Below are 24,948 nucleotides of genomic sequence, written 5' to 3' on the forward strand. Positions count from 1 at the left end.
CAGCTTTGGAAGGTCTTGCTGAATGGAAAAGGCTCACAGGAATGTGTCAATCACAGGTTTCGCGAACAGCATGTATAAAAACCTTCCAGCCTCCAATGGATCAGAATAGTCAAGAATTAGAGATCAGAAATTGTCACCTGTAAAACATATTAGGACAGTGGAAGGGCATGAGGGAATCGGTACTACTCTTTAGTGGTGGATGGAATTTGATGCGTTTTTGGATCGAAGGATATATTGAACTTCTGCTACAGCCAAGAACTATTAAACGTCATTAGTTGCATGCCCGATGGCGTTTGTAGTTTTTCTGTAAATGATTATTCCCTTTACACATCATGTGCAAGTTTGTAAAGAGAGATGTGAAAAACATTAAAGCCATGTCACAGCTGCAGGAAAGTCTTTGTTATATTTGTAAACCAGCACATCTCCGTGTGATGTTGTTTTGGGATGGCTGCTCAAGGCTCCCTGCTAGCGGTGTTTAAAATGGAAACAAGGGCAACAATTTCCCCTGAACTTTCAATCGTGGCTGCTTAGAAGCAGCGGAGTCAGCGATTGCATCTCGGAGATGGGAAGCTATGCTTCAAGTTAGTGCGCGGACAGTTGCAATGTTTGAAGGTCACATGTGTTGAAAGTATCCATCAAACTTGGAAGTATGGTTATTATGGTAGCCGAGTGGGTTTAATAGACTCCCCACTCTGCAGTCTACACTCAGCAGGGGGGATTTTGGACTTTGTTGCATCAGATCTGTTTGACCTGTGACCTTTGACTTTCTGTAGTGTCCACCGGATGCTCCCAAAAGTCGGCGAGCTGCTGAGAACCAGGTGGAGTTTCCTTTTGCAGAGGTAAATGTTTTTTTTGTCATACCAAACAGAGTTCTTATAAAACCTTGGATGTCAAAATTCAAGTTTTTCCAAGAAATGGAAAAAACACTGTACTTTTTAAATGAGTAAATACTGTGTTGTGACAAACACAGAAAGGGCGATCAATAATAATGGTTTATGACATAAAATAAAAATCACGAAATATGGAGATACGACGCGTTTCATAAGGACAGCAGCGATATGTGACTTGAAAAAGTTTCTTAAAATCAATGCATAAGCTAAAATCTTTGTAGCAACTCTCATCACTCAATCTGAAAACTGATGGTGTGAAAACCTTTCAATTTCTGCTTCCTCCCAGAACAAGCAAATAAAATCTGCTGTGAATCCATTATGTGTACATACAGTACAGTATGTGCTGATAGAGAGAGCTAAAGGTGATCTTGCTAAAATAGGTTTGTCGTGGCCTTTAGGGGAAGATACTAATAATAGACAAATGTACAAACCTGCAAGTCACCTGCAAGTCCTCACCTGTTGGAGCATATGAATGATGCATCCCTGCAGCGCCGTGGCACATAAATAGATGAAGAGATGAGATGAAGATATGATGTAGTCTAATAAATATTGCCCATCCTGATATATTCAACATAAAATGACAGTGTTAGCGGCCATTAAGCATCCTGATAGCAGACAGTTGAATGAGTTCCTCGGCAGAAACTGGAATTGAACGTAAATTCTTATGAACAATGCCCAGTGGGCTGTGGCACATTTGGAAGTGCTGAAATCATTCTCTGTCTGCATCGTTCTTTTATTTTTTGCATTTGCTATTTCTGTTCTTATCTGTGCATGTGTGTTCCTTCATTTGTCTTTTTACAATTTTGTCTGTATTTTTGCATGTTCAATGTTTTTTTGGCTCCACTGATCTTGTGATGTACTCCTTGAAGACACAGTTCACCTGAAAATATAAATCCTGTTGTATGTTTTGAACACACAAGATCTTTTGTGTCCTTTATGTACCTACAGCAATTGTCTTCTTTCATTCTTGTATTTCTAATGCATCGCAACATCTTTATGATTTTCTTTATCTTTATGTTCCTGATTTTTAGGTCTCTGCCTTTTTCAGGAATAACATTAGTTGGATTTGTTTTAGTGCTTTTTACCCATAAAAACCAATTCATCAGCAGTTTCTCCTTTCTAATGGAAACCGTGTAGCTACGTATATGTGTGGTGTTGTGGGAATGACTGAATTATCATTTCTGTTTATGGAAAAGAACAGTTGTGATGTTTGTGTGGGCCTATGGTTTCTCCTGGCAGCAGTGAGTCATGATCATTAGGAGACCTATTAAAAAGCTTTACTGCTGAATGCTTTGCACGTCTTCAGATGGTGTCCAACTGGTCACATATCATCTGCCTGCCACGTATATTGTTTCATTCTTCATATACCGCACATGCAGCATAATCACGTTCAGAGGACCCATCACTCCAGTCAAACACACAAATCACCAAACGTGTGCTCTAAAACTAACAGTTTATTAGCAATTCATCACAGATTTTGGTTTCATCACTCATTTGCTTAAATCGGCTGAAGTGGTTGCTAAAACTGTTCTGTTTGATTTGGATTTGAGGTTTTTGAGCCTTGATGTGGTCCCATGTGCGAGAAAAACGTTCCACACATGCACATCTTTGCACTGGCGGAGGAATGAGCTCCACAAGGAATTATTAGAAGTATCACTTGCTGTGCTTTCATGCCACTTCCTAACTCAGTTTTGATCCAATATTCAATTTATCCCTATGATAAAATGTCAACAGCGCTGACAAATGAACGTTTGACCATGGCAACCACACTGAGCAATTTTTCTGAATTTGCACAACATCCGTTGATTGCAGTAATAGAAAACTGTCTCAAGCAACTTGCTATTCAAGCTGTGCAGTAGTCATTTTACTGTGGGTGAATAGGTTTTTGACACTCTGTGTCATTCACATAACCTATGGAAAAATCTGTATAGTAAATAACCACTGATATGATAAAAGGCAATTAAGAGAAGTATACATTTTCATTAAGAATAATAATTTATACACTGAATTATATGTGACTCAGCCTGAGAAAATCCATCTCAAGTCATTTTTTTCTCATTCTCATAATGACCAATGCAAAATTCTAAGAGATCTGCAAATTAGCGCAGGGTTTAAGACATGCTTTTTGAGTGTTAAATAAAGCCGCAAATACCAGTACAATGACGAGCGCAAACCTTATTAAATCATATTGCATGCTTCATTTAAATACTCATAAAGTTTACGTCTGAAGAGGAACTCCTACAAATGCATGTGCAAAGAACTCATTCGCAAAAACAGCCGTGCCTTTTTAGCGCCAATTTTCAATTCATGTCAATTTCATTGGTAGTTACTGCCAGAAGTTTCTTTTTTACGACACATGGGGCTTTTGCGCTGCCGCAAGCTGTTACTAAATCTGGTCCAAAATGTTGATATCTTTATTATTGACTGATAAGGCCATGTCAAAAACTAAAATATTTCCATGCGTGTGTATCATTACACAACTAAAATAAAACTAAACGTTTTCATTAAGTTGTTCATCTATTATCATTATTAGAAATGGATACTGAATCTCAAAATCTTAATCTATCATTTATGACGATTTACACACATTACCTATTTTTAATCATTTTATGACTGCTTTAATGCTCCTAATCTCATAATTAGACAGGGTCACACATTGAGATAAGTAATATTAATAGTTTTCATTATAATACGTAGCAATTTGCTGCATTGGCATTTTTAAAGCGGCTGTGATCATGGCTAAACCAAACAAAGAAAATGTATATGTTTAAATATAAATCTTTAATAATCCAGATTCATAACATTTAATGATTTTTAGGACATTAGTGTGCGTGAAATAATGCAGGGAATGTATTTGTATGCACGTTTGGGTTCATTTAAGGGAATTCTTCTAAATCCAGCCTTAACCAGACAGCAGCACAGCTGTGAGCTCAGGTTCTTTTCACAAAAAATACAGACTGTCTTCCAGCCCACTTTTTATTTATTTCTCTGTTCGAGAAACAACGTACATGCGCAGACAGGCAAGAAAAAACCTCATGTTTGCCCCTGACCCAGGTTTCTGTTTTGTAGCATAGCAGTCTGTGTTTTACGACAGACTGTAATGAGTTCAGGCTGTGTTTGCGGCTGATAGCCTGCTTCAGCATTAACCCCTTTCTCACATGCAAATCCATAAGCCATACTCTAATAAAGTCCCATAAATGCCCAGCATTCTTCTGTCATTACATTTTCTCTGTTGAGCTTACCAGAAATTCATGAGGTGAGAGCTGCACAGTCGCAGCTAAACAAAGCTTATTGCATTATTCATGTACACATTCCACTAGGGTTTGGGAACAGGTCATCATAACTCTCCTCTATCCCATACTGCCCTGTAGCTGTGTGCACAACATGTTCATTTCATGTTCTCCATGGATCTCTGTATTTATTGTTTGTGCGTGTATGTGCTTCAAGTAATTTCTAAACTGGATCTCAGGGCATGACTGGGGAAACCGAGCACTTTTCCTGTCAAACTCCTTTGATTTCTCTTTGTCTAGCCAGACTCCTCTTAGGCTGTGTTTGCTCTAAAAGCTCGGACATCACTCAAGGATTTACTTTCACATCTGCCGCACAAACACATATTTTGTTTTTTCTGTCCCTCTTTCAAATGGTCCCTTCTCATTGCACTTCCCCCTCTCTTTTACTCCTGCCAGCTCTCCTCCCCATTTTCTTTTTCAAAAGTCTCTCACATTCACAGTTGATCATGCTGATGAAACTCACTGTAACGGTTTTATGACAATGCACACATCTACACAAAGCAAATCACGATCAGCCCGGCAGAACATTTTCAGATAATAGTGAGGAATGAGAATTATTTTCCTGTTATGTAAATTACTATTTCATAGCATCGGTGTTAAGTTTAAACAATGCTCACGGTGCATGAAGTTTATTTGCCCAGTAGGCAGTGATGGGCATCTTGGCATATTGTATATGAGAATAGTCAACACATGGGGTTACTGACTGTATCTCAGCTTTTTTCTCACCTACTGTCTGTTTCTTTTTTAACGCCCTACAGGCAATCCTTGGATCCAAGGAACTGGCAGAGAAAGTAAGTTGTTTAAAATAAGTCGAGAGAAAAATCTGTTTTTATGTCATACAGACAGGCCCGGATTATGAAGCTTCCAACTGAAAAAGAAGCAACAGGCTCCATCCAATAGATATAAATTCATTCTGCCGAGTTGCGGTGGGAAGAACATTGACAAGGACCCCGACAAACACATAGATAGTTTGCTTCTGATAGCAGAGCGTTTTGTGTGTTATTGTACTGCCTGGATCTGGAGGGACTTGATTTAAATATTGTCGCTGTAGGACCGGAAGCTTGTAGCTCTCTGAAATAGCCACTTGACAGGATTTTTTGTGTTGTCAAAGTTGACAAGCTCTTTTCAATACTTTGTATCGGTTAAATATTTGCAAAACCCACAGACATTAAATTGTGACCAATAGTAATAATATATGACAAAAATGATGAAAATGGAGAAACACGTTTCAGACTGACAGCTAAATACATTTACCTGCTTTTTGAAATGCAAAGCCAGAAAATGTCAGTGTTTGTGAGAACCTGGTTTTATAAGTCTGAATTTGTACGTTGTGAAAAAACGTACAATTATTAGAAAAAGGAAAACCTCACCTTATACCTAATGTCACTGACGCTGACCGCTTTCCAGACACCTCGGATTGAGGATGCTTCTCACCTCATACCTGGAAATATGGTCTGGATTTAATAACATAAAAAGTATTTAACGTTTAGACATTGATGTCATAAAAAAATTATAACTTTTAAAGTATTTATTAACTATGAAAGAGCAACGTTCCAGAAATTCTTTTCCGAGGAAGGAAATATCCTAAATTTGTCACGCTGGTTTGACCTGCTAGGGGCACCAGCATTTGAGCATTGAGCGATATTCTCAAACTCTATTAACTTGTTTGAACAGAATAAGTAAAAATGTATCTAAAGAGTTGATTTTCTTTAAGTAGCTCTGCTCACCGTGCACCTCTGGAAAGTATGAATCAGCCCAGCGCGTCAACCAACCGTCCACATGGCGCAGAATGGGCCCCTTCCTCTCTCTTACCTCACCACATCAATGAGCGTTAACTGCCTGTTTGCTATAAGCAGGACTCATTGACACTGCGGGTGGTAGATTTTGTTTTAATTGAGCACTTCCGCTAAAAACTAACAGCTATTTATAAGTAATTTCGCTGTGCATGTACTCCTCCTATGTATACAGCTGCCATCGGAGGACGTTGCCACGAGGATTCTTCTGTTCCTATTGATCTTTGTCTCCCATGAGAGAAGAGAGAAAAGGACGTGCCGTCATGCATTCGCCCCCAGTCCTGCATTCCTATGCAGTTTAACTTTATGTTTCACTGCCACCCACAGGCCAACTTACGTAACAGCAACAAAGGCAAAGCTGGTTTTTGTAATCGCTCACCTCCACGGTTGGAGATGCAGTACATTATCAAAAAAATCACACATGCACCTTGAGACAAAATAAAGCTGGAACCTATAGGGACAACTTGTTCTTTTATTTTTCCCAGTGTGCAGGCTTTGTATTGCTCAGTGGGGAACCGAGTGTGGGTATACACGTTCATACAGTATATGCAGCATGCATGTATAATGCAGGTTTTGCATGCATGTGTGCGCATGAGTGCTACGTTCACTGTTATCTGACCTTGGAAAGGAAACATTTAGCACAACTCTGAGCAAGAATCCACGACACAAGAATGTTAAAAAGGTTGGCAAGATTCTACACTGCTTTCGAAGTGTCTGAAAAACAATAGCTGGTCTATAAAATGCAGCTTCCCGTGTACTCTGAAACCCAGATTCACTATATTGCACCAGTTCTTTAAATGCATTGTGCCCAGATTTACAGTAGTACGTTTTTTGCACGTTTCCCGGAAATGATCCATGATTCAACCGCGTCACACGCTGTGTTACAGTTTTGCATGTACAAATATTTATAAATTTCACATCACAGTATGCACACAGATTTTTATTTGCTTTTGGCCCTGCTGAAAATGTGAACAGACTAGCGTGAATTCCTGTGCTGGTTTAACTTGGTTCAAAGCTGATGTTCAATAAATTGTCTATTGTGTTGCAGGTGATTCAGGAGGGTAATGCAGGTCAGAAAGGCCCCAAAGGAGATAAAGGAGATCGGGTAAGACACCGGAAGAGTTTGAGATTAATCTTAAACATTGAATCATATCATTCTAAATATACATACGTAAAGCAGATGAAGGGACGCAAATGTTTGTGTGCGAAACGTGATAACACCTCCCACTCTCTGTCCCTGCATGCTGGGAATAAATGATTGCGGCGCTGTTTATTTTGGCATATTTTACAAATGCCTCATTAGGAACAAGTTTCGGTGCCAGTGATTTGCTAAACTTTCATTATTATTGGCATCATCTCTTGGTATATTAATAACATTCATAAATTACTATTCATATGAACAATATTAGGAAGTTTCCAGGAAGGAGGCTGACAGGTGACATTTAAAAGCGTGTAATCTCTGTTCCTTGACATCAGAGTTTGGGATGTTGATTTATTTTGTGGTTTAGTGTTCCCTAAAATGTCCACATTAGCTTTTTGAATTGTTTGACTCTGCAGGGTTTGGACTGCACTGATGCTGGTGTTCCTGGACGGGTAAGTGGATGCGACTTTTGAAAGAAAAAAGTGCAGTTTCTGGCATTAAGTATCGTTGGTCATTAAAGTTATGAATGAACAGTCTTGTTTTGTTCACTGCACGCTTTACAGTGGGGTCCAAACTATGAGACCTAGTGAAAATGCTTTTATTTACAAGTTTTGTAATCTGATTAATATTTCTCCCTTGACTTTAAATAAATACTTCACCTTCAAAATGTAAATTCTGTCATCATATACGTACTCTGTTTTCATTTTTAACCTGTGTGATTTTCTTTCTTCTTCAAAACACACAATAAGATTGTTGGTAACCAACAACCATGTGTCACCAACATTCTTCAAAATATCTTCTTTTGTGTTCTGCAGAAGAAAGAAAGTCATACAGGTTTGAAATGACAAGAGGGCGTGTGGATATTGACAGAATTTTCATTTTGAAGTATTCCTTTAAGACAACTAGGTTTTATGTCCCTTTATGAACTTGCTTGCAAGTAGCAAACCATTGTAATGCATTACATATTACTGCAAATAAATTATGTAAATAAAACCTATTGGTATTGTATGCAATGATAGAGCTCTTCAATTTGCGCCACTATCAAATTCAAGGAACGGGAAAAAACCCCTAAATTATTTCTTTTAATTTAGGTTTAAAGGAACACTTTATAGTTTTTTCGACCATAAAATAATGTCTCAAAAATTATTAAGAGCAACTCTTAACCGGATGAATTCTATAACCACACTCTGTAGGTTGTGTGTTTGGGTCGGTACACAGAGCCCCGTCCATCCCCTGCCTGCGGAAGAGTGGAGAGCGATATGGTTTTCAAAACTGCATTTCTCTATTCGCCAGATCCATCATCTTAGCTGATTCACGTGCATTAGAACAAATTCACATGCATTGCCCATACTGCGACAGTTATACTGCGACATTATTTACAAAACTGGTAACAGACAATTGCGCTTATCAACCACATGGGATAGCCGTGCGCAAATGTTCAATAGTACTGCTGTAAATTACAGTGACTTTTAATATGGCCTCAGACATTGGACCACTTTATATGTGATTTAACTTGGGTGACATGCTGTATCTCTATGTTTAGTGCTCGGAGGGCTCTAAGGGGCAGAAAGGAGAGAAAGGCGAATCGGTAAGTGTTTGTGCCATGGAGAGAGTTCGAATCGATCACATTTTTGTTCAGTAGACTTACCTAAAGCAAGGGGATATCTTGATACGCTTTCTGGCTATTGATTCACCCACTCTTCTCTTGGCAGGGTCTGCCCGCCAATTGGGGGGAAGCTATAGGGGTGAAGGTAAAGGAAGTTAACACCATTGGTCACAATTATTAGAGGGCTGGAAATTAGGTTGAGTTTTTTAAGGATTTGCATCTTTTATCAATCTCATTGCCTCGAATTTTTCAAATTTCATACTTAAAAACAGTCTAAATATATAAACTATTTCCCATAGTGATTCTTGCCCATTTCCACCACTTATTATATATTTAATAAATTACCTATTTAATGTGTTTAGATTATATATTTTGTGTTTAGCATCCTGCTAATTTCTCTTTGTTTCTCTGTTATTTTCTCCATCGTCAGGGGGACAATGGCCAGAAAGGAGAAGTCGGAGCTCCGGGTGCGACTGGACGTCCAGGCAAAGATGTAAGGTGCATTTACTGTGAATCGTGTAGATGTTGATATTTCAGCCCGCTTCATTTAAGTTGTATATGAATATGCCTCCAAGTCACTTTCAGAGTTCAAAGTAATGTTAATACATCTCACCGTCTCACTGCATGAGTGTATTCATACAAATGTTAAAGGCTGCATAATCTAGCACATGCACAATGTCTCTTTGCACATATTAAAATTTTAAGTGGATGCAAGTGTCTCGTTCTTGTTCCGTTATTCAAAGCGTCTCCGTGTATTCAGAGCGCCCTGCTGCGAAAGGCATCGCATGGTGCCTCTTACCCAAAAGTGTGTGCTGCTTTTTCTTCTCAATAGATATCTTTTTAGGTGTTAAGTCTTCTTAATGCTGGATAGATTACATAAGCCACCGAAGACTCACAAATCAATGCAGCTTCATTGATTCTTTTAAATGGATAGTGGGATCGCGTTAAGCCTAATCTTTTCTATTCGACATACAAACCATGCTAAGGCGATGAAGAATATGCTTTAGCTGGAAAATGCATATCTGGAATTTGCTTTAAAACTGTTTATCTGTCTAAGCCTCGAGTCACTGGTGAACTGACTGGTTTAATTCTCGCTGTAGGTTTTTTTTGTATCTGTGATAGTCCTAATGCCAGCAGCCTTTGAATGAACTCAAGCTAATGATCCTTTATTGGCTTTGGCTGTTACAGGGTCGAGCTAATCCTGTTTGTGTGGTCGGCCCTAAAGGACAAAAGGTAAAGCTAACTGATCCTCTTTTACTGCACTGGGGACAGGTATTCTGGGGATATTACATTTCATTGAATTGTATTTATAGTTAACCATATAATAACTCTGAATGAGTTTTGTGATATCATCATGTATAATACTTCTGATAGTTCCAATGTGGTGATGATTTCTCAGGGTGTTTCGGGTCCAGTTGGACCAGAGGGGCTTGCAGGGGAACCAGGTCCACCAGGGCCTCCTGGACTATCTGGAGTTGGCAAACCAGGGTTACCTGTGAGAACGTCATTTATCATTTACAATCATAAAGAATCATAAATAAATATATCTTTATTCATGTTTCCGCATAGTTTTAGGGCTTTACGCTGTGATTTTAATATCTTTTTGAGTTTTAACAGTTGGGATGTATTCTCAGGACTGTTGTACAGTGTACTGTTTTTAACATAAAGTTAGACACATTGTCTATGTATTTAACAAAAACTGATTTTTTGTTATGTTCAAATTTGGATCTTATTCTGCAAGTGCCAGAACAAACTGTTGCATCCTTATCTACTCTTGTTTGTTAGAGAATATACAGAATATTACTTTTTCTGTTTTATATCAATAGTACTTGTACGACTATATTAGTTTTTCTTTTATTACTTTTTCTATTTCTGTAAACAGTGTAGATACTTTGCGTAGTGTGCAATTTACATCCTAAACACAGTTCCAATGCTTCGTGTCTGTTGACTTTCTCCTTTGACATTTATCACAGGGTCCTGAAGGACCTTCCGGATTTAAAGGGGACAAAGTAAGTTTATTATTACATACGTTCTCCATTTTTAATTGCTAAATTAGATGCCATGACAAATGATCAGTCATGAGCGGTCACATCACTAAAGCTGTTTCAACAGCACGGTTCTTGCTAACAAGCTGACTTGAGAAATCCATGAAGGGAATGGTTTGTAATATTACCACACTAATGGCCATGTTAACGTTATTCAGAATCGCTTGTTCGGATGAAGGAAATGCATCTATTTTATGCTTAGCATTAGCTGTCATGTTGTGTATCTTGAAGTGTTTTGTATAATAATCACATTTCCTGCATGTCTAGGGGGATTCTGGAACACCTGGTAAAGATGGAAATCCGGGAGAACCAGTAAGTGCATCTTTTCTCATTTGACCTTAAGAGAAATGTCAATGTCGAATGAAGGCATGTGCTGAATTGATAAGACTGAAGAACCTGATTATCCTATATTTTTTTAACGTTATCCCGATGTTTCTTGCGCTGTAAGGTACAAAATGTATTTTCTATCATCAAGGCTATAATTACTTTTATTACCACTGCGGCTATCAGCACATCATTTGCATTTGGAACTCAATGAGGTTTTGCAGTGGTAATCTTCATGCATACCCAATAACGTGTTTGTTTTGTTCACAGGGTCCAAGAGGTCCCTGGGCACCTAAAGGCGAGAAGGTAAGCTAAAGCAACGGCCGAATTTCAGATTTGACAAAACAAATTGTCTCTCCTGTGAAGGCTCAATGGTATCGAATGTATTTTATTGACGGTTTGTGGTGTCATTACTGGAATTTAATTTATTTGGCTTTCTTTTTTAAGGGAGAACCATGCGAAGTGTGTCCAGTGGTCTCTGTAGATTCTAGCAACATGGTAGCCCTTCAGGGCAAACCGGGGCCTAAAGGAGAACCAGGGATCCCGGGCAAGGGAGATCAGGGTCCACCTGTAAGTATTTTATGGGAAATATTAGGCACACGCTGTTAAAGGGATAGTTCACCCAAAAATGAAGTCTGTAGTCATGTACTTTACCTGTATATTTTTGTTTCTTCTACAGAACAACAAGATATTTTGAAAATTGCTGGTAACTGAAAACTCAAAATATCTTCTTTTGTGTTCTGCAGATGAAAAAAAAGTCACACAGGTTTGAAATGACATGAGGGGGAGTAAATGATGACAGAATTAACATTTTTGGGTGAACTATTTCTTCAAATGCTGAAATCGCAAAAGTTTTAACACAGCTTTAGTCATCGCAGTGCAAAATGTTATGTACAGTACAAGAATTATTTTATGTTTACACTACAAACGACTAAACGGGATGTTTGCTGCCTGCCTGAGCAAAAGCCTTACTGGGCAAACACCATGCACTGTAAATCGTGCTATTCGGGCGTAGTTGGACGCTTGAAATTGTTTCGTTTCTTTGCTTCATTCATGCGTAAAATTCGCTTCATTCGCGAATGAAATTCACGTCACAACAGACACGAATTCGCGTCATGGGAGGGTCTTCTGCCAGGCGGCTCCAGTCACGTTGCGAAAAGGCTGACATGGATTTTGTTGAGATTTACCAGATTGTCCGACCTCCTCACTCACTTTGTTCCAAGCAAGATCCTTTTTATTCCTGTTTCGATAAAAGTAAGAAGATTTATCGTACAGCTACGGGTATCCACAAACAGCGAAGATGATTCGGTCCTCTACTGTTCTCAGCTCGCTATGTCAGAATCACGTAACAACGACAGCAAGCTTGTGATTGGTTAATGCGGCGTGAATATCCGAGAAAATGCAAAGACTCGCTAGACATTCGGTGACGAGTTTCGCACGAATGAGGCGGCAAAAATCATGTGTTACGCAAGTCAAACCCCATTTTTTATTCATGCAGCATCATTCGCACAAATCGTGTTATTCGCGCCGCCTCATTCGTGCAAAACGCGTCGCAGAATGTCTATCGCGTCTTAGTATTGACTTAACATGTAAATCACTTGCGCTTAACACTTTTTTCGCATCTGGTGTCAACGCAGCATTGGGTTACGTCCTGGAACTTCTTTTAACACCCAATTTTAAAATGTCCTTTTAGTGCTTTTCCAGCATGGTAGACACTTTATCATTGCGAAAAGAAGCCGCTGACGGAGCTGTTCACCCCAGTGGACGCGCCATATTTATGCCAAGCTTGATGAAACAAGCCAACGATCAGCGAACTCCTCTCCGCCTGCTGTTGTTGTATTGAATGAGTAATGCTGTCCCTATTCTGCTACCCTTTTACAGAGAACAGATATTCTATCACGCTTCATTATAGCTTTAGAGACCTCGGTTCTCTCCCATCACCCATGAAATTCACACAGCTTTTTTATACCTTACAGAATAGGTCATTTCCCTCTGTTAGCAGTGTCAGATTTTTCTCATTGACTAAAGTACAGACCTTTCCGTCTTTTTAGCCCATTAAAAGTTCTTCTCTAAGTTGCAGAGAGTGAGATGGATAAATTCAGACTAAGAGGATTCTATGCGGTGCCACAATACGTTTGTTCGCATTTCTCTAAAAAGATTTCCAATACTGTCACAATCTATTCCTCATATCTAGTTAAGGGACTGAAACGGAGAGCGTAGGAAGGAGAATGAGATGGTGTAAACGCAGGACATTTTCAGAGGGGCAGTTGCAGTTAGCCGGGATGACATTAGTGTCATGATTAGAGAGACTGATGCTGTTATTTTTATCTGCTTATTCTTTATAGGGTCCTGCAGGACTGGATGGCAAAGCAGGCGAAAAGGTGTGTGTTTTCTCTGCATCTTACTGCACCCTGTTGCATAACCTTTGCATGGTGATGAGAGGCACATCATAGTTAGTGTTATCATAATGTGTTAATGTAGCTCAACAGTTTTTATTCTATGGTACTTTGCCAAGTACTGCAGTTGTTTTAAATGTGGTCCTGTCTGTGAAAACCCAGCTTATAGGGATAGTTCACCCAAAAATGAAAATTCTGTTACACTTTACTTACCCTCTTTTTATTTTAAACCTGTATGACCTTTTTTCTTCTGCAGAACACAAAAGAAGATATTTTGAAGAATGTTGGTAACACAACAGCGTAGGCACCCATTCACTTATTTTGTATCGAAGTGAATGGTTGCTGTTCCGTTACCAACATTGTTCAAAATATCTTCTTTTGTGTTCTGCAGAAGAAGAAAAAGGTCATACAGGTTTAAAACGATCATCATTTTCATTTTTGGGTGAACTGGCACTTTAAGTCATTTTTTGTGTTTACTGTTTTCTACATAAAATCATCCTACATGATGTAAAGTACATTCCGTGAAAATGTGACCTTGATATTTTTAATACTGTCAGAGCAAATGCAATGTCAAAGACTAAAATGCTAGTGAAATTAATGGTTGACATTAATATTAAAATAAACAACTAAATTCGGTAGAGTATGATGCTAACAGAAGTTCAATGGGTTCAACTCCCAGTAGATACATCAAATGTAAAACTTGCATGCACTTTAAATTAAGTTTGGTTAAAAACATCTGTCAAATGCATAAATATAAATGAGTGTGGTTTGTATATATAGTATTAAACTAAAAACTAAAAGAGGGAAGCTTCTCTTGTTCATTTTGCCATATTTCTGGCTCGGTGGTTGTTGACATTATGATTGCTTTAGAAAAAAAATCCATGTGGCATTTCTTTAAACTATTATAGCACAAGCATGTTGTCCGCCACGTTTCACTGCTTGTCAAGATGGTTGTTAGAGTTATAGCCATATTTAAACTGCACCTGTGCTTACGTTGCAAGGACACCTGCGTGAACTTGAATTAAATGAAATTCATACAAAAGTGTGGCTTAGGTAACCAAACACCTTTGGAGCAGCAGTGCGTATCGAAGTATTTGATCCATGGTGGTACTTGAAGGGACATTTTGTAATCTATTCATAGCAGTGGAACCCTGTCAGTAAATTTTGAAATAAAATCAACAGCGTTTCTTGTTAAACAAGCACATCTGATATAAAGTGACTGTCTTTGGTTATAGGGCATTACGGGCAGTAAAGGAAACGAGGGCAAAACTGTAAGTAAGCATTTGTTTTATCATTAGTCTGGGGCAATATTTTATGTTTTGTAACTTGAATCTGACCGTGTTTTTAGGGAAAGCCTGGTCCAAGAGGTCCGAGTGGTAAAGACGGGATTAAAGGAGCCAAGGTGATTAAGCTGACCTTAAAGTTTCTTACTCTGCATGTTATCTTCATTATAAGAGACACAGATTTCCCTCGATGAGAGATCAATGCCATCTCCAGTCAGACGCAATGGGACAGGTTTTCAGCGACAAGCTATGGACCTTTTTCACAAGACTGTGATGACACGTTCAACGGTCATCAGCATCGTAAATCCTCCAAAGTTTTTTTACATATTCTTTTTTTATGTATGTACGTTTATACCACTGTACTTTGTATTACTTTACCTTTGCATCAAATCACAAAAAAGTAGTTAACGCTAATGCGAGGGTGTTTCTTATATATCGTCTTAAATATTTGACATCATTCTCTCTTCTCTCTTGATCCATTTTGTTGAAAGTGGTAAAAACACTATTGTTGAGTTTTTCTTTTGCTATTTGGGCAAATGAGAATGCAACAAATGTTGTAGTCTCCCATTGACCGCTATAGAAGTTTACCCAACCGAATTCCACTGCTGAGAAATCAGGAAACGTGAAAAAGGTCCATTTGTCTGTTCATAATGTACATTAACCCGTCTCTATCACAGCCTATCAGAGAAATGTGATGTTTGATAATGAGATCCACTTGTGAGCCGTGCTACTGCAGAAAAAAGCAGATTAAGGATAATGTTTCATGTCACACCCACATCTGGTTATAATCTAATGCAAAAATCGTATTATGCTCAAGAATTGGCTGAATATCTGACTGAACAGCTAAATCAACTATTCTTTGCTTCAGGTAACTTTGTCTAAATAGGTGTAGTGGCATATTATTTATTGTTATACGTTTATATTTACTGTATATGTAAAGTGTATTGCTATATTTTCAGGGTCATTGTAAAGGATGAATAGAAGAGGGTGTATGATTCTGAATATTTCATTATTTCAAAACAATCTTTGTTTCAAAACTTTTGTTTTACACTTTTTAAAGACAGTCAGTGGACGAATACTAAAATACTAAACGTCTTTATGTAAGGGGGAATCGTGTGGCGTGTGTGATACCACTGCCTCTGAGTTGGGAAGTGGCCCATCTACGATAAAGCTGACAGGGGAACGTGGCCCTCCAGGCCCCCCAGGGCCACCTGGAGACGGAGTCGAGGGCAAACAGGTACGTCTGACACCATTATGGCGGTATATTTCGCAGATGTGTTCTATATGAGTATGTGTATATTTGAGGAGCCAAAAACTCACTTTGACATATGGTGTCTCAACAGGGACCTCCAGGTCTACAGGGGTTCAGAGGAGAGAAGGTAAGATTTCTTATTTTGGAAGAACAAAAATGACTTTTTTTGAGCATCACATAACTTTTTTTTTACCTGTAGGGCAATCAGGGTTTACAAGGGGACCCAGGTGTTGCTGGGACACCTGGAGGCCTTGGACCTCAAGGAGAACCAGGGAGAAACGGCCTTGATGGAGTGAAAGGAGAAAAGGTCAGCGTTGCGTATCGTCGATCATATGGATGCATATTAATCACGTGCAAAGAATTGCTCATCATCAAAGCATATTCAAATAATAATTCATCATGTTGATTTATTAGATTACACCTTGGGAAAAAAGCATTACAAAACTCATGCACAGACAAAAATATCTCTCCAGATAATCGTTCTGAACCATCTGTTTGAACTGGATTTCAGCTCCCATGTGATTTATAATCTGAGCCATCCCTCCTCTGTTTATGCTACTGTGTGTGTCACCAGGGAGATGCGTGTGACAGCTGTCCATCATTCCCTGAAGGACACGGCAATGTGGTTGGCCTATCAGGACCCAAGGGAGAGAGAGGAGAACCAGGTTTGCCAGGACAGGGTAGAGATGGGAAACAGGTGAGTTTTATTTCTTTGCAAATTAATAGTTAAAATCATAGTTATATTATAATAGTAAGCATCATTGTTATTATTCGCTAGTTGCACAAGATGGCGCCGGTGAGCTTTTGGGACGCAAAGCTCGGCGGACTTATTTCCGGTCGTATAACACTGTATGGGAAAAGGTGGATTGTTGGAGGGAAAATATGGGTGTTTTTTAGATAAAAAAAGAAGAAAGTAATATATCAGCGATATGACAGATCCTCTTTACGTTGCTTAGAAATTCGTAAAGCCAAAACATCTGGATAGTGTTGTTTGTTTGTTTTTGTCTGTCTTCCTGTAAAGCTGCTTTGAAACAATAGAACATTGTGAGAAGCGCTACATAAATAAAACTGAATTGAATTGAATAGTGTTATATGACCGGAAATAAGTCTGCCGACCCTAGCGCCGCCAAAGCTCACCGGCGCCATCTTGTGCATCTAATGTTTTTAACTTACTTTTAATGTTTTCCTTTACACTGCAATGCGGTTACATATTAACATTGTCAGGCCTGTCAAATAAGAAACAGCAGGCCATAAGTGAACCGTGAATTCTAAACGAGCGAAAGGATCAAACCGACGGCAGCCATATTTAAACGAATCTGACTCGACTCAGCATGGCAGCATGTTTGATGGTTAAAAAACAGTACCTGTTGTGAAATGCTAAATTAAATGTGTCCTCCTTTATCTGTATTCCGTAGGGTAAACCTGGCCCGACAGGTATCCAGGGACCTCCGGGACTGAAAGGTAGTCAGGTAAAGTATAGAACATTTGTGTGCCTGACTGATAAGAGTGACTGTGACTTTTGTAACTATAGGCTTATTAGTGTGTTTTTTTCATTAGGGTGATGCCGGGCCTACAGGTATTGGCCTTACTGGACAGCAGGTAATGAACTTCTACAGCAATCCGGCGTTATCATCTTAGTTTATAAGATTCAAACCTGTTGCCTTTAGTTCAATTTATATTTGAGGCATTCTTTGAATGCACCAGCTCTTTGTAACTTTCTGACATTCTCATGCAGGGCGAGCAGGGACCTAGAGGCTTTCCCGGAGCTCCTGTAAGTGTGCAGAATTGTCTAATTCTTGTTTTTCATGTAGAACAATTTAGTTATGCAAATGAGAAGCTCAAGGAAAGGTTTGTGAAGCCTTTGAATAATCTGTAATTTTGCATAAATGTCTCCTAAAGGCTGATCTGATTCATTTGAGTTATGATAATAACAAACAGCCCTGTGTAGACCTTCTACACAGTTAAATCTTTATGGAACGCATTATTTATTTAAAGGGACAGTTCACCAAAAATGATAATTCTGTCATTATTTACAGTCCTAAACTTTGTTTGGTTGAACACAGAGAAAGATATTTGGAAGGATGTTAGCAACTGACAGTTCTGGGGCACCATTGACCACCATAATAGGAAACATTATTATGTATTTTTTGATGTGTTGACCATAAAAGGAAATATGGAGGAATTTAAGAAAGGGTCTTTCTAGTGAACAATACAAAATATACAGGTTTGGGACAACTAGTAAGTAATTGATGACAGAATTTTCATTTTAAAGAAACTAACCCTTTAAAATAAACCTTTAAAAGAAATGACAACTGCCACTTTATTGTTTTTGGTGTGTTTTGTTTATTGGTTGTATTTCGTATATACCGAGTCTTCAGGGCTTGTTATGAGAATTTGGAGGTACAGTAGAAAATTGCTTGTAAAAGATTTGTGGTTCATGTCATCTCTGATATGATTCACAGTTGGTAACCCTAAATGTCTCCCACAGGGTCCTGAAGGGCAACAGGGACCAGCAGGGCCAGTGGGACCCGCAGGGCAGAAGGTAAGTTTACAATCACACAGTGATTATTAGGCTATAACAGACATCAGATCTTCCCTCAGTTCTGTATTCATGTATTCCTTTAAATCCATAGGGTCCAAATGGAGAAATAGGACCACCAGGGCCACAGGGGCCACCGGGCATAGGAGCAGTGGGACCTCCGGTAAGCGCTGGTGTTGTTAGATACCCAACAGTAAAGATGTATTACAGAGCCTAAAATCTTATGATTCCTGTCAGGTTTACAAATTATTCAATAAGTTATTGTTTATTATTTTAACAATTTCAAATGATTCTTTTCAGTTACATTTTTTAGAAACACAACCAATGACAGCACAAACACACACAAATTAAAAATGTGCAAAACATGCTAATATTATACTTCGACCTGAAGTATATTTCGAATGTATTGACCAAAGAAAATTTCCCATCTGGAATCTATCTTTAACAATACTGTTCTCAAACAGTCACTACAAGATAAAACCCCTACTATAAGACTATTAAACTCATTCACCTGCAGTTATGTTCACATGACTCGCATCAGTGTAAAAACAGTAAAGTAAGAGTATTTGTACTTTATGATTCCAATATATACTTTGCATGTCCGTTTCAACCTAAATTAACAGATCAGACTTGGTGACACAAAACCTAGGCAGAATTCTTATTTAATAGTTTTATTTTTGTTTCTTGATACTGTATGTGATTTACAAGTATGTCTTCTGTGTCATAGGGCAGAGATGGTATGGCAGGAGCTCCCGGAATTCCAGGACAGGATGGTTTACCTGTAAGTACACTAAAGATCTAGTATTAAAGAGTCTATATCGATAATTCCTCCATTTTTCTTCTATCCCTACCTCTCTGCTTTTTCTTGGCACACGCTCTTTCATTATCAGCTTTGCGCGACCGCATCATCCGTTCTTGATCGCAGTTCGTTCGCATCTGGAGATGGCATCAAATGAACTCATGGAAGCTTCATAGACAGCAGCGAGGGCTTGTTGTCTTGTCAAAGCTGGTCTCATTAAAAAAGCAAGGGCAGCGTCGTCTGTTGTCTATGCGTCAGATGTTAATTACCTTGGGCTTTGTCACCGGACGCCCAAGGAGGGAATCCAGAGACAGACCCGGGCCGTCTCTGACTCTGCCTGAATCCCTAACAGCAACACATTGTCTGCTTTCATCACGTCATCTGTCGCTGCTTCTGTCCCTGATTCACGCTCATCTCACCGGCCCTGGAGACTTCTACTCAATAACACTGTCTAACTGAGCTTTTGTGTGTGTGTCTTTCAGGGATCCAGTGGGCCTAAGGGTGACAAGGTAAGTGTTTGAATCAGTGAGCTGGGAAGGCGATTTAGAGGTCCTTCAAAGCACTAAGAGCGTGTGATTTGAAGAGTCATGTTTAGAGGGACCGGCTGTACAGACAGTAACATGCCCAGCCTGGAGAGACAACCTAGGTTATAAGAAGCCCAGGGTTGGGAATAGAGAACAGGTTGTTATTTATTTAAAAAAAGTGCAGAAAGTGAATGTTTGGCTCCCTAAGCGTTCGATGTTGATGCTCAGTATTGAGTTATAATATCAGATTTTTTTTTTAGAGGCAATTTTGTATTTTTGTTCAGAAATATAGAAAAATATAGATTTTCATGTAGTAAGCTGTACAATTAAGGGTCAATAACTTGGTTGCTTCCTCATAATTTGTAAAAGAACCTTAATTGAATCACGAAGATGCAAGAACAGTTAAAGAAAATTAAACTATTAATCACATCCAGAGTAAAAGTTTGCACATAATATATTTCTATCTACTATGCATATTAATTTTGTATTCATAAACACATACATATAATATTTCGATGTTTTTTATTACCAAATAATTACAATTATTAATATATAAACATTTATTCGTTTTATTTAAATTCTATATTTTTCTTAAATATATGCATGTATGTGTTTATAAATACAAAATGAATATGCACAGTGCACAGACATATATTGTTATTCTTTCTTTTTATTTAGACACAAACCTTCATTCTGGATGTGAATAATCGCGATAAATCGTTTGACAGCCCTAAACATTCTCACCTCTAGAAGAGTTTGACAGGGCTAAAAAAATATTTATTTTAAACAAAAACGGTCCTGTTCATGATAGGTTTTTCTGATTATAAAAGACATAAAAATAGAGAACTTGGCACAATAGGAATAATTAGGCTTATAGGACCCTTTTTTAGTGCTTCCTTCAAAAGACATTTAACTGCATCATAAAGTGGACTGTGGACACCCGAATTGAAACCCAAATCATTTAATTCGATACGTTTACCATCTCGAAAGAGGTCTGACAAAAGAGTTTGACATTGCTGGAAAAGTTAAAAATACCCTCAGGCTGAAAGAGGGCTATTAATTGGTGAATATTACAGCTGTCATCTGTAATCTGCCATCACACAGTATCAAAGAGAAAGAAAGTGAGAGTAAGGCGAATTAAGGAAGAGAGCCCTCAAAAGCAGAAGAAGAGCCCTCACTCTTTAATGTCCTTTGTTGTCTCCCAGACTAATTTGTCTAAACATAGAGGAAAGTGACAGCTAATATTAAATGATGCATATTTCTCATAAGTGTGATGAAGTTATCTGTCGTTCCTGCCAAGTGCCAGGGTCTTTTGTAATTCTGACGTAATGTTTAGTATTTAGTGTTGTACATCATTAATAATAAGGCAAGGTGGGTGGGCTGTAGGGGTGGTAAAATGAGAGAAAACATGCCATTGATTTATATTGAACGATGGACCTGATCTTTGTGTAAATTATGAGCTCTTAAGGACTGGTGGTAGATTCAACTGGTTAGAAAGAGAAAACAAATGATGTTGTACAATGTTTCCCTGTTTGGGTACACTTTGTTGATTGTGGTGATTATACATTTCTATTAAGCAGACTCTTTTATCCAGAAAGACGATCAATTCTAGTTTAGTGTTGTGAAACTTTCACAGTGCTTGTGATTTTAATAATAACTTGGATCGGTCTAAAAGAATTTAATACGATTATTTGTTTAGCATGAAAGATTATTTCCTCTGTGATAAAAACACTGCTGAGACTCAAGAAACTGCTTAAATGTGTGCAGGGTTGCTGCAGGTTATTCACATTAACATCATTATATTGTATTATTTACAGACGCGGTAAAAATTAAGAGACCATTCCAAATGTTTCATTAAATCATCATTACTAGATGTACTGTGGCCATTCCAGTCCAGCGTCTGTTGAATTTCAACAAAAGCAAACCTCAGGAGTGACAAAGACATTCAACAGCAATGTGAAAAACTGATAGCAGTCAAGGCTTTTGAAAACTGAGATACAAATCATATAAGTTATCATATAAAAAATACAATGTACAAATATTAATGTTAAAATGCTTAATATAGTGAATTTCTTTGCAGCATCTTTTTTTATTTTCTCCAGTTTTAAAATAAATGCAAATAGAAACAATATTTGTATTTCAAATTTGGGAGAAATATTGTTAGTGGTTTAAAGAATTAAAGAAAAGTGATCATTGAACCTAAACACATACGTTTAAATTGTAAATTAACTTATATATTCCGGCAGCTATATATTTAAATAATTGTCATTAATCGGGCCATTCATCAAACACCCGGCAATTCCCTAACAATCACCAAAAACCCAAGAGATTGCAGAATTAACATTCTTAAAACCACTTACAGGACCTTAGAAGAAATTCCAAACGGCTGAGGTAAACTAAAATGTTGTTAGATATCACTGTATCATAACCAAAGTTTTTTTCTGTGTCATAGGGTGAACCAGGAGAGTGTAAATGTCTGCAATACATGCTCCCTGGAACTGGCGGGCCTGTGAGCTAAAGTTTTTATTGCTTTTAAATAAGGGACACACACACCCTTACACATACATTCGGATCTAGACTCACATGCTAATTTATATAAAATAATTTACAGTGAATTGCATGATAGTACATACTGTATAAAGATATCGTTTTAAATATGTATAAAAAAGTACAGAGTTTGATTGTTCTTATCCTTCAGGGTGTCCCAGGTGGTGAAAGCCTGAGGCAACCTGGTCCTCAGGTATGTTAAAGTTGAACTCCCTGTGTCTGTCCTTGAAACCTTCTTGTCATATCGAGCACAGAAGTACTACGTCATTAGTCCAACTTGTTTTTTGACAAGTTGACCATGTTAAGCATAGGATGCCAACACGTTTACCAGTGTAAAGAAGTCAGTCAATGCATGAAAAAGCATTCAACCACACCTTTAATTTGTTTCAGGGTCCCCCTGGTCCACCGGGACCTCCAGGTCTTCCAGGGCCTCAGGGCTTCAATGGAGTCACAGGTCCACAGGTGAGTATGAAACAGATGGGAACTCATATGCCATGCATTGGCATCCGGGTGACCCCTCCGCTCTCTGTTTGCTCTCTCGCACTCTTTGTGGGGCTTCTGTTTTGGGTTGCCTGCATGGGTAACCAGGGGCTTCGGCTAAAGCTGCTGCTTATTTAAATGCACCAAAAAGGTTTTCTTTAAAAGTAAAATTTTCAGTAGTAATACATTTGAATGTAGCAAATAAATAGTTAAAATGTCATTTATTCTAAATGTTAATTAAATGTAATGCCATCTTTAATCGTAGTAACATTGGCGTAATAAAGCATGTTAAAGACACACTCTAATGTAGTTTGTAAATGTAAAAAAATTGCACGCTCTAAATGGGCTTCTGGGAACTTAGTGCAGCGGGTTGTGCTTTTTGAATGGCTGTGCTTTCTAAAACGTTAATGTAAATATATTTTAATGTAATATCTATATAATGTAAGTCTTAATGTATATTTAAAATTTTAAATAAAAATAATAATGTAATGTAATCTTAATAAATAGCTTAATTAATTTGTGGTTTGGGATCATGCTGCTTTCTCTGTTTAAAAACCATACAGAGCTCACTGTGAGGTATTAAATGCATGTTCATTTTCATTTGTATTATTTTAGAAATAGTTCATAATTAATGTTTAAGCATTAAGTATATAATATAAATAAATAATTTCCCTCATGTTGTGAGTTTTGCCTGGTCTCTCTGTCTGGCTGAACCATGACAGACCAGGGGGAGTAGTCCTAGACCTAGAAGTATAAAAATGCCCGTTCTTCCATTTGGTGACCGTATTGGCGTAGAAATTACACACAATTCTTAGCAAGTAAACCAAAACCTTTTTCTGTAGAATCTCACCGTGAGCACTGAGTGGTCTTTAACCTGGTATTGTGTTGATTTCCCAAGCCTCAGACCAACTGATTTAAAAAGTAGGCAGAGAAAGGCAAGCAAAATGTAAATGTCTACTCCGAGCTGGAACACAAACCAGGAGAAGGTCCAGGGCTTTGGCTACTTTCCCTTTGCCCCGCAGGAGAAGGAAGTGTCCAGATTGTGGCCAAAGGCTAAACCAATTCAACCTCAGTTCCTTCTTACAGGGTATACCTGGCAAAGATGGCCAACCAGGGCAACCGGGTCCACCCTCCCAAGCAGTGAGTAATCAGACAGGAGGTAGTGGAGTGCGATAGCTTTAATATCCAAACAGAAAGCAGAGGAGCCTTGTTGGTCGACTTCTGTTTTAGAAGGGTAGCAGGCTGGATTATCTTTCATCTGTTGGGCAGAGACACAGAGCTCTGATTCTTGAGCACAATAGCAATGAACCAAAAGAATACAGAAAGTGCCAGTAAGCATTTGTGAGTCACTTCTGTTGCATTGTATCCATTATGGGCACCAACGGTCCCATTATCCTTTCAATGTTAACTCACAGTCTCCAAAGCTTTGTGTAATGGTAAACAGGGCCATTGTATTGAGTTATGGTGAGGCTAGCCATTACCGTGAGTGATTTGCGGCACAGAGATGCAGAATTTCTGCATTAAGAGCTCTACCTCTCTGCACTCATATTTTCTCAGCTGGCTGGAGTCAGAGCCGGGCTTCCAGCCTCCAGCCTCCAGCGGAAACTTGGCTGGACTTCAGTCCGGCGCAGCAATGCTACACTTCTGTCAACAGATCTCGACCACCAAGTTCTTCCAGAGCACAATCAGATAATCCGCATCTGAGACATGTCAACCGTTTAACTCTTTGGCCAGACTCCTAAAAAACCGACCTCGCAAATGTATATGCATTAATATCTGTCCTAAACGTCAAACACTAAATAGGTAAATAAATATAAAATACTTATTTTAAAAACTAAAATTGGTTCACATATTAAAAAAGACATTATAATTTGGATTAAAACTGTAAGTATACTACTAGTAGTTCTCTCCCTATGAGAGGTCCCACAATGAAACCATTTGGCAATGGCAGCTCTTTACCGAGCTGTGGAGAACCCAAAGTTTTCCAGAGGAGATGATGTTGATGAAGTACTTCAATATCTGCCCAGCCAACACTCACA

General features: G+C 38.4%; 1 protein-coding gene across 3 annotated transcripts in view; it reads left to right on the forward strand.

Annotated features, from left to right (window-relative positions):
• Nucleotides 1-24,948, forward strand: part of col16a1 (collagen, type XVI, alpha 1) — a 58,610-nt gene that overhangs the window by 17,649 nt on the left and 16,013 nt on the right. The window contains exons 8-38 of one of the 3 annotated variants that reach the window (XM_079484874.1): nucleotides 774-839; nucleotides 4,939-4,971; nucleotides 7,022-7,078; nucleotides 7,531-7,566; nucleotides 8,658-8,702; nucleotides 8,827-8,865; nucleotides 9,151-9,213; nucleotides 9,909-9,953; nucleotides 10,120-10,215; nucleotides 10,694-10,729; nucleotides 11,033-11,077; nucleotides 11,360-11,395; nucleotides 11,537-11,659; nucleotides 13,435-13,470; nucleotides 14,721-14,756; nucleotides 14,834-14,887; nucleotides 15,874-16,005; nucleotides 16,112-16,147; nucleotides 16,220-16,327; nucleotides 16,595-16,717; nucleotides 17,436-17,489; nucleotides 17,578-17,619; nucleotides 17,756-17,791; nucleotides 18,509-18,562; nucleotides 18,654-18,722; nucleotides 19,287-19,340; nucleotides 19,841-19,867; nucleotides 22,335-22,391; nucleotides 22,581-22,622; nucleotides 22,820-22,891; nucleotides 23,996-24,049. In XM_079484874.1, the coding sequence (XP_079341000.1) occupies nucleotides 774-839; nucleotides 4,939-4,971; nucleotides 7,022-7,078; nucleotides 7,531-7,566; nucleotides 8,658-8,702; nucleotides 8,827-8,865; nucleotides 9,151-9,213; nucleotides 9,909-9,953; nucleotides 10,120-10,215; nucleotides 10,694-10,729; nucleotides 11,033-11,077; nucleotides 11,360-11,395; nucleotides 11,537-11,659; nucleotides 13,435-13,470; nucleotides 14,721-14,756; nucleotides 14,834-14,887; nucleotides 15,874-16,005; nucleotides 16,112-16,147; nucleotides 16,220-16,327; nucleotides 16,595-16,717; nucleotides 17,436-17,489; nucleotides 17,578-17,619; nucleotides 17,756-17,791; nucleotides 18,509-18,562; nucleotides 18,654-18,722; nucleotides 19,287-19,340; nucleotides 19,841-19,867; nucleotides 22,335-22,391; nucleotides 22,581-22,622; nucleotides 22,820-22,891; nucleotides 23,996-24,049 (1,806 nt within the window). The remainder of the gene's footprint in view (nucleotides 1-773; nucleotides 840-4,938; nucleotides 4,972-7,021; nucleotides 7,079-7,530; nucleotides 7,567-8,657; nucleotides 8,703-8,826; nucleotides 8,866-9,150; nucleotides 9,214-9,908; nucleotides 9,954-10,119; nucleotides 10,216-10,693; nucleotides 10,730-11,032; nucleotides 11,078-11,359; nucleotides 11,396-11,536; nucleotides 11,660-13,434; nucleotides 13,471-14,720; nucleotides 14,757-14,833; nucleotides 14,888-15,873; nucleotides 16,006-16,111; nucleotides 16,148-16,219; nucleotides 16,328-16,594; nucleotides 16,718-17,435; nucleotides 17,490-17,577; nucleotides 17,620-17,755; nucleotides 17,792-18,508; nucleotides 18,563-18,653; nucleotides 18,723-19,286; nucleotides 19,341-19,840; nucleotides 19,868-22,334; nucleotides 22,392-22,580; nucleotides 22,623-22,819; nucleotides 22,892-23,995; nucleotides 24,050-24,948) is intronic. The other 2 variants (XM_079484876.1, XM_079484875.1) reach the window with 2 other exon arrangements.

This window comes from Barbatula barbatula, assembly GCF_947034865.1.
Source record: "Barbatula barbatula genome assembly, chromosome: 21".
NCBI lineage: Eukaryota > Metazoa > Chordata > Actinopteri > Cypriniformes > Nemacheilidae > Barbatula > Barbatula barbatula.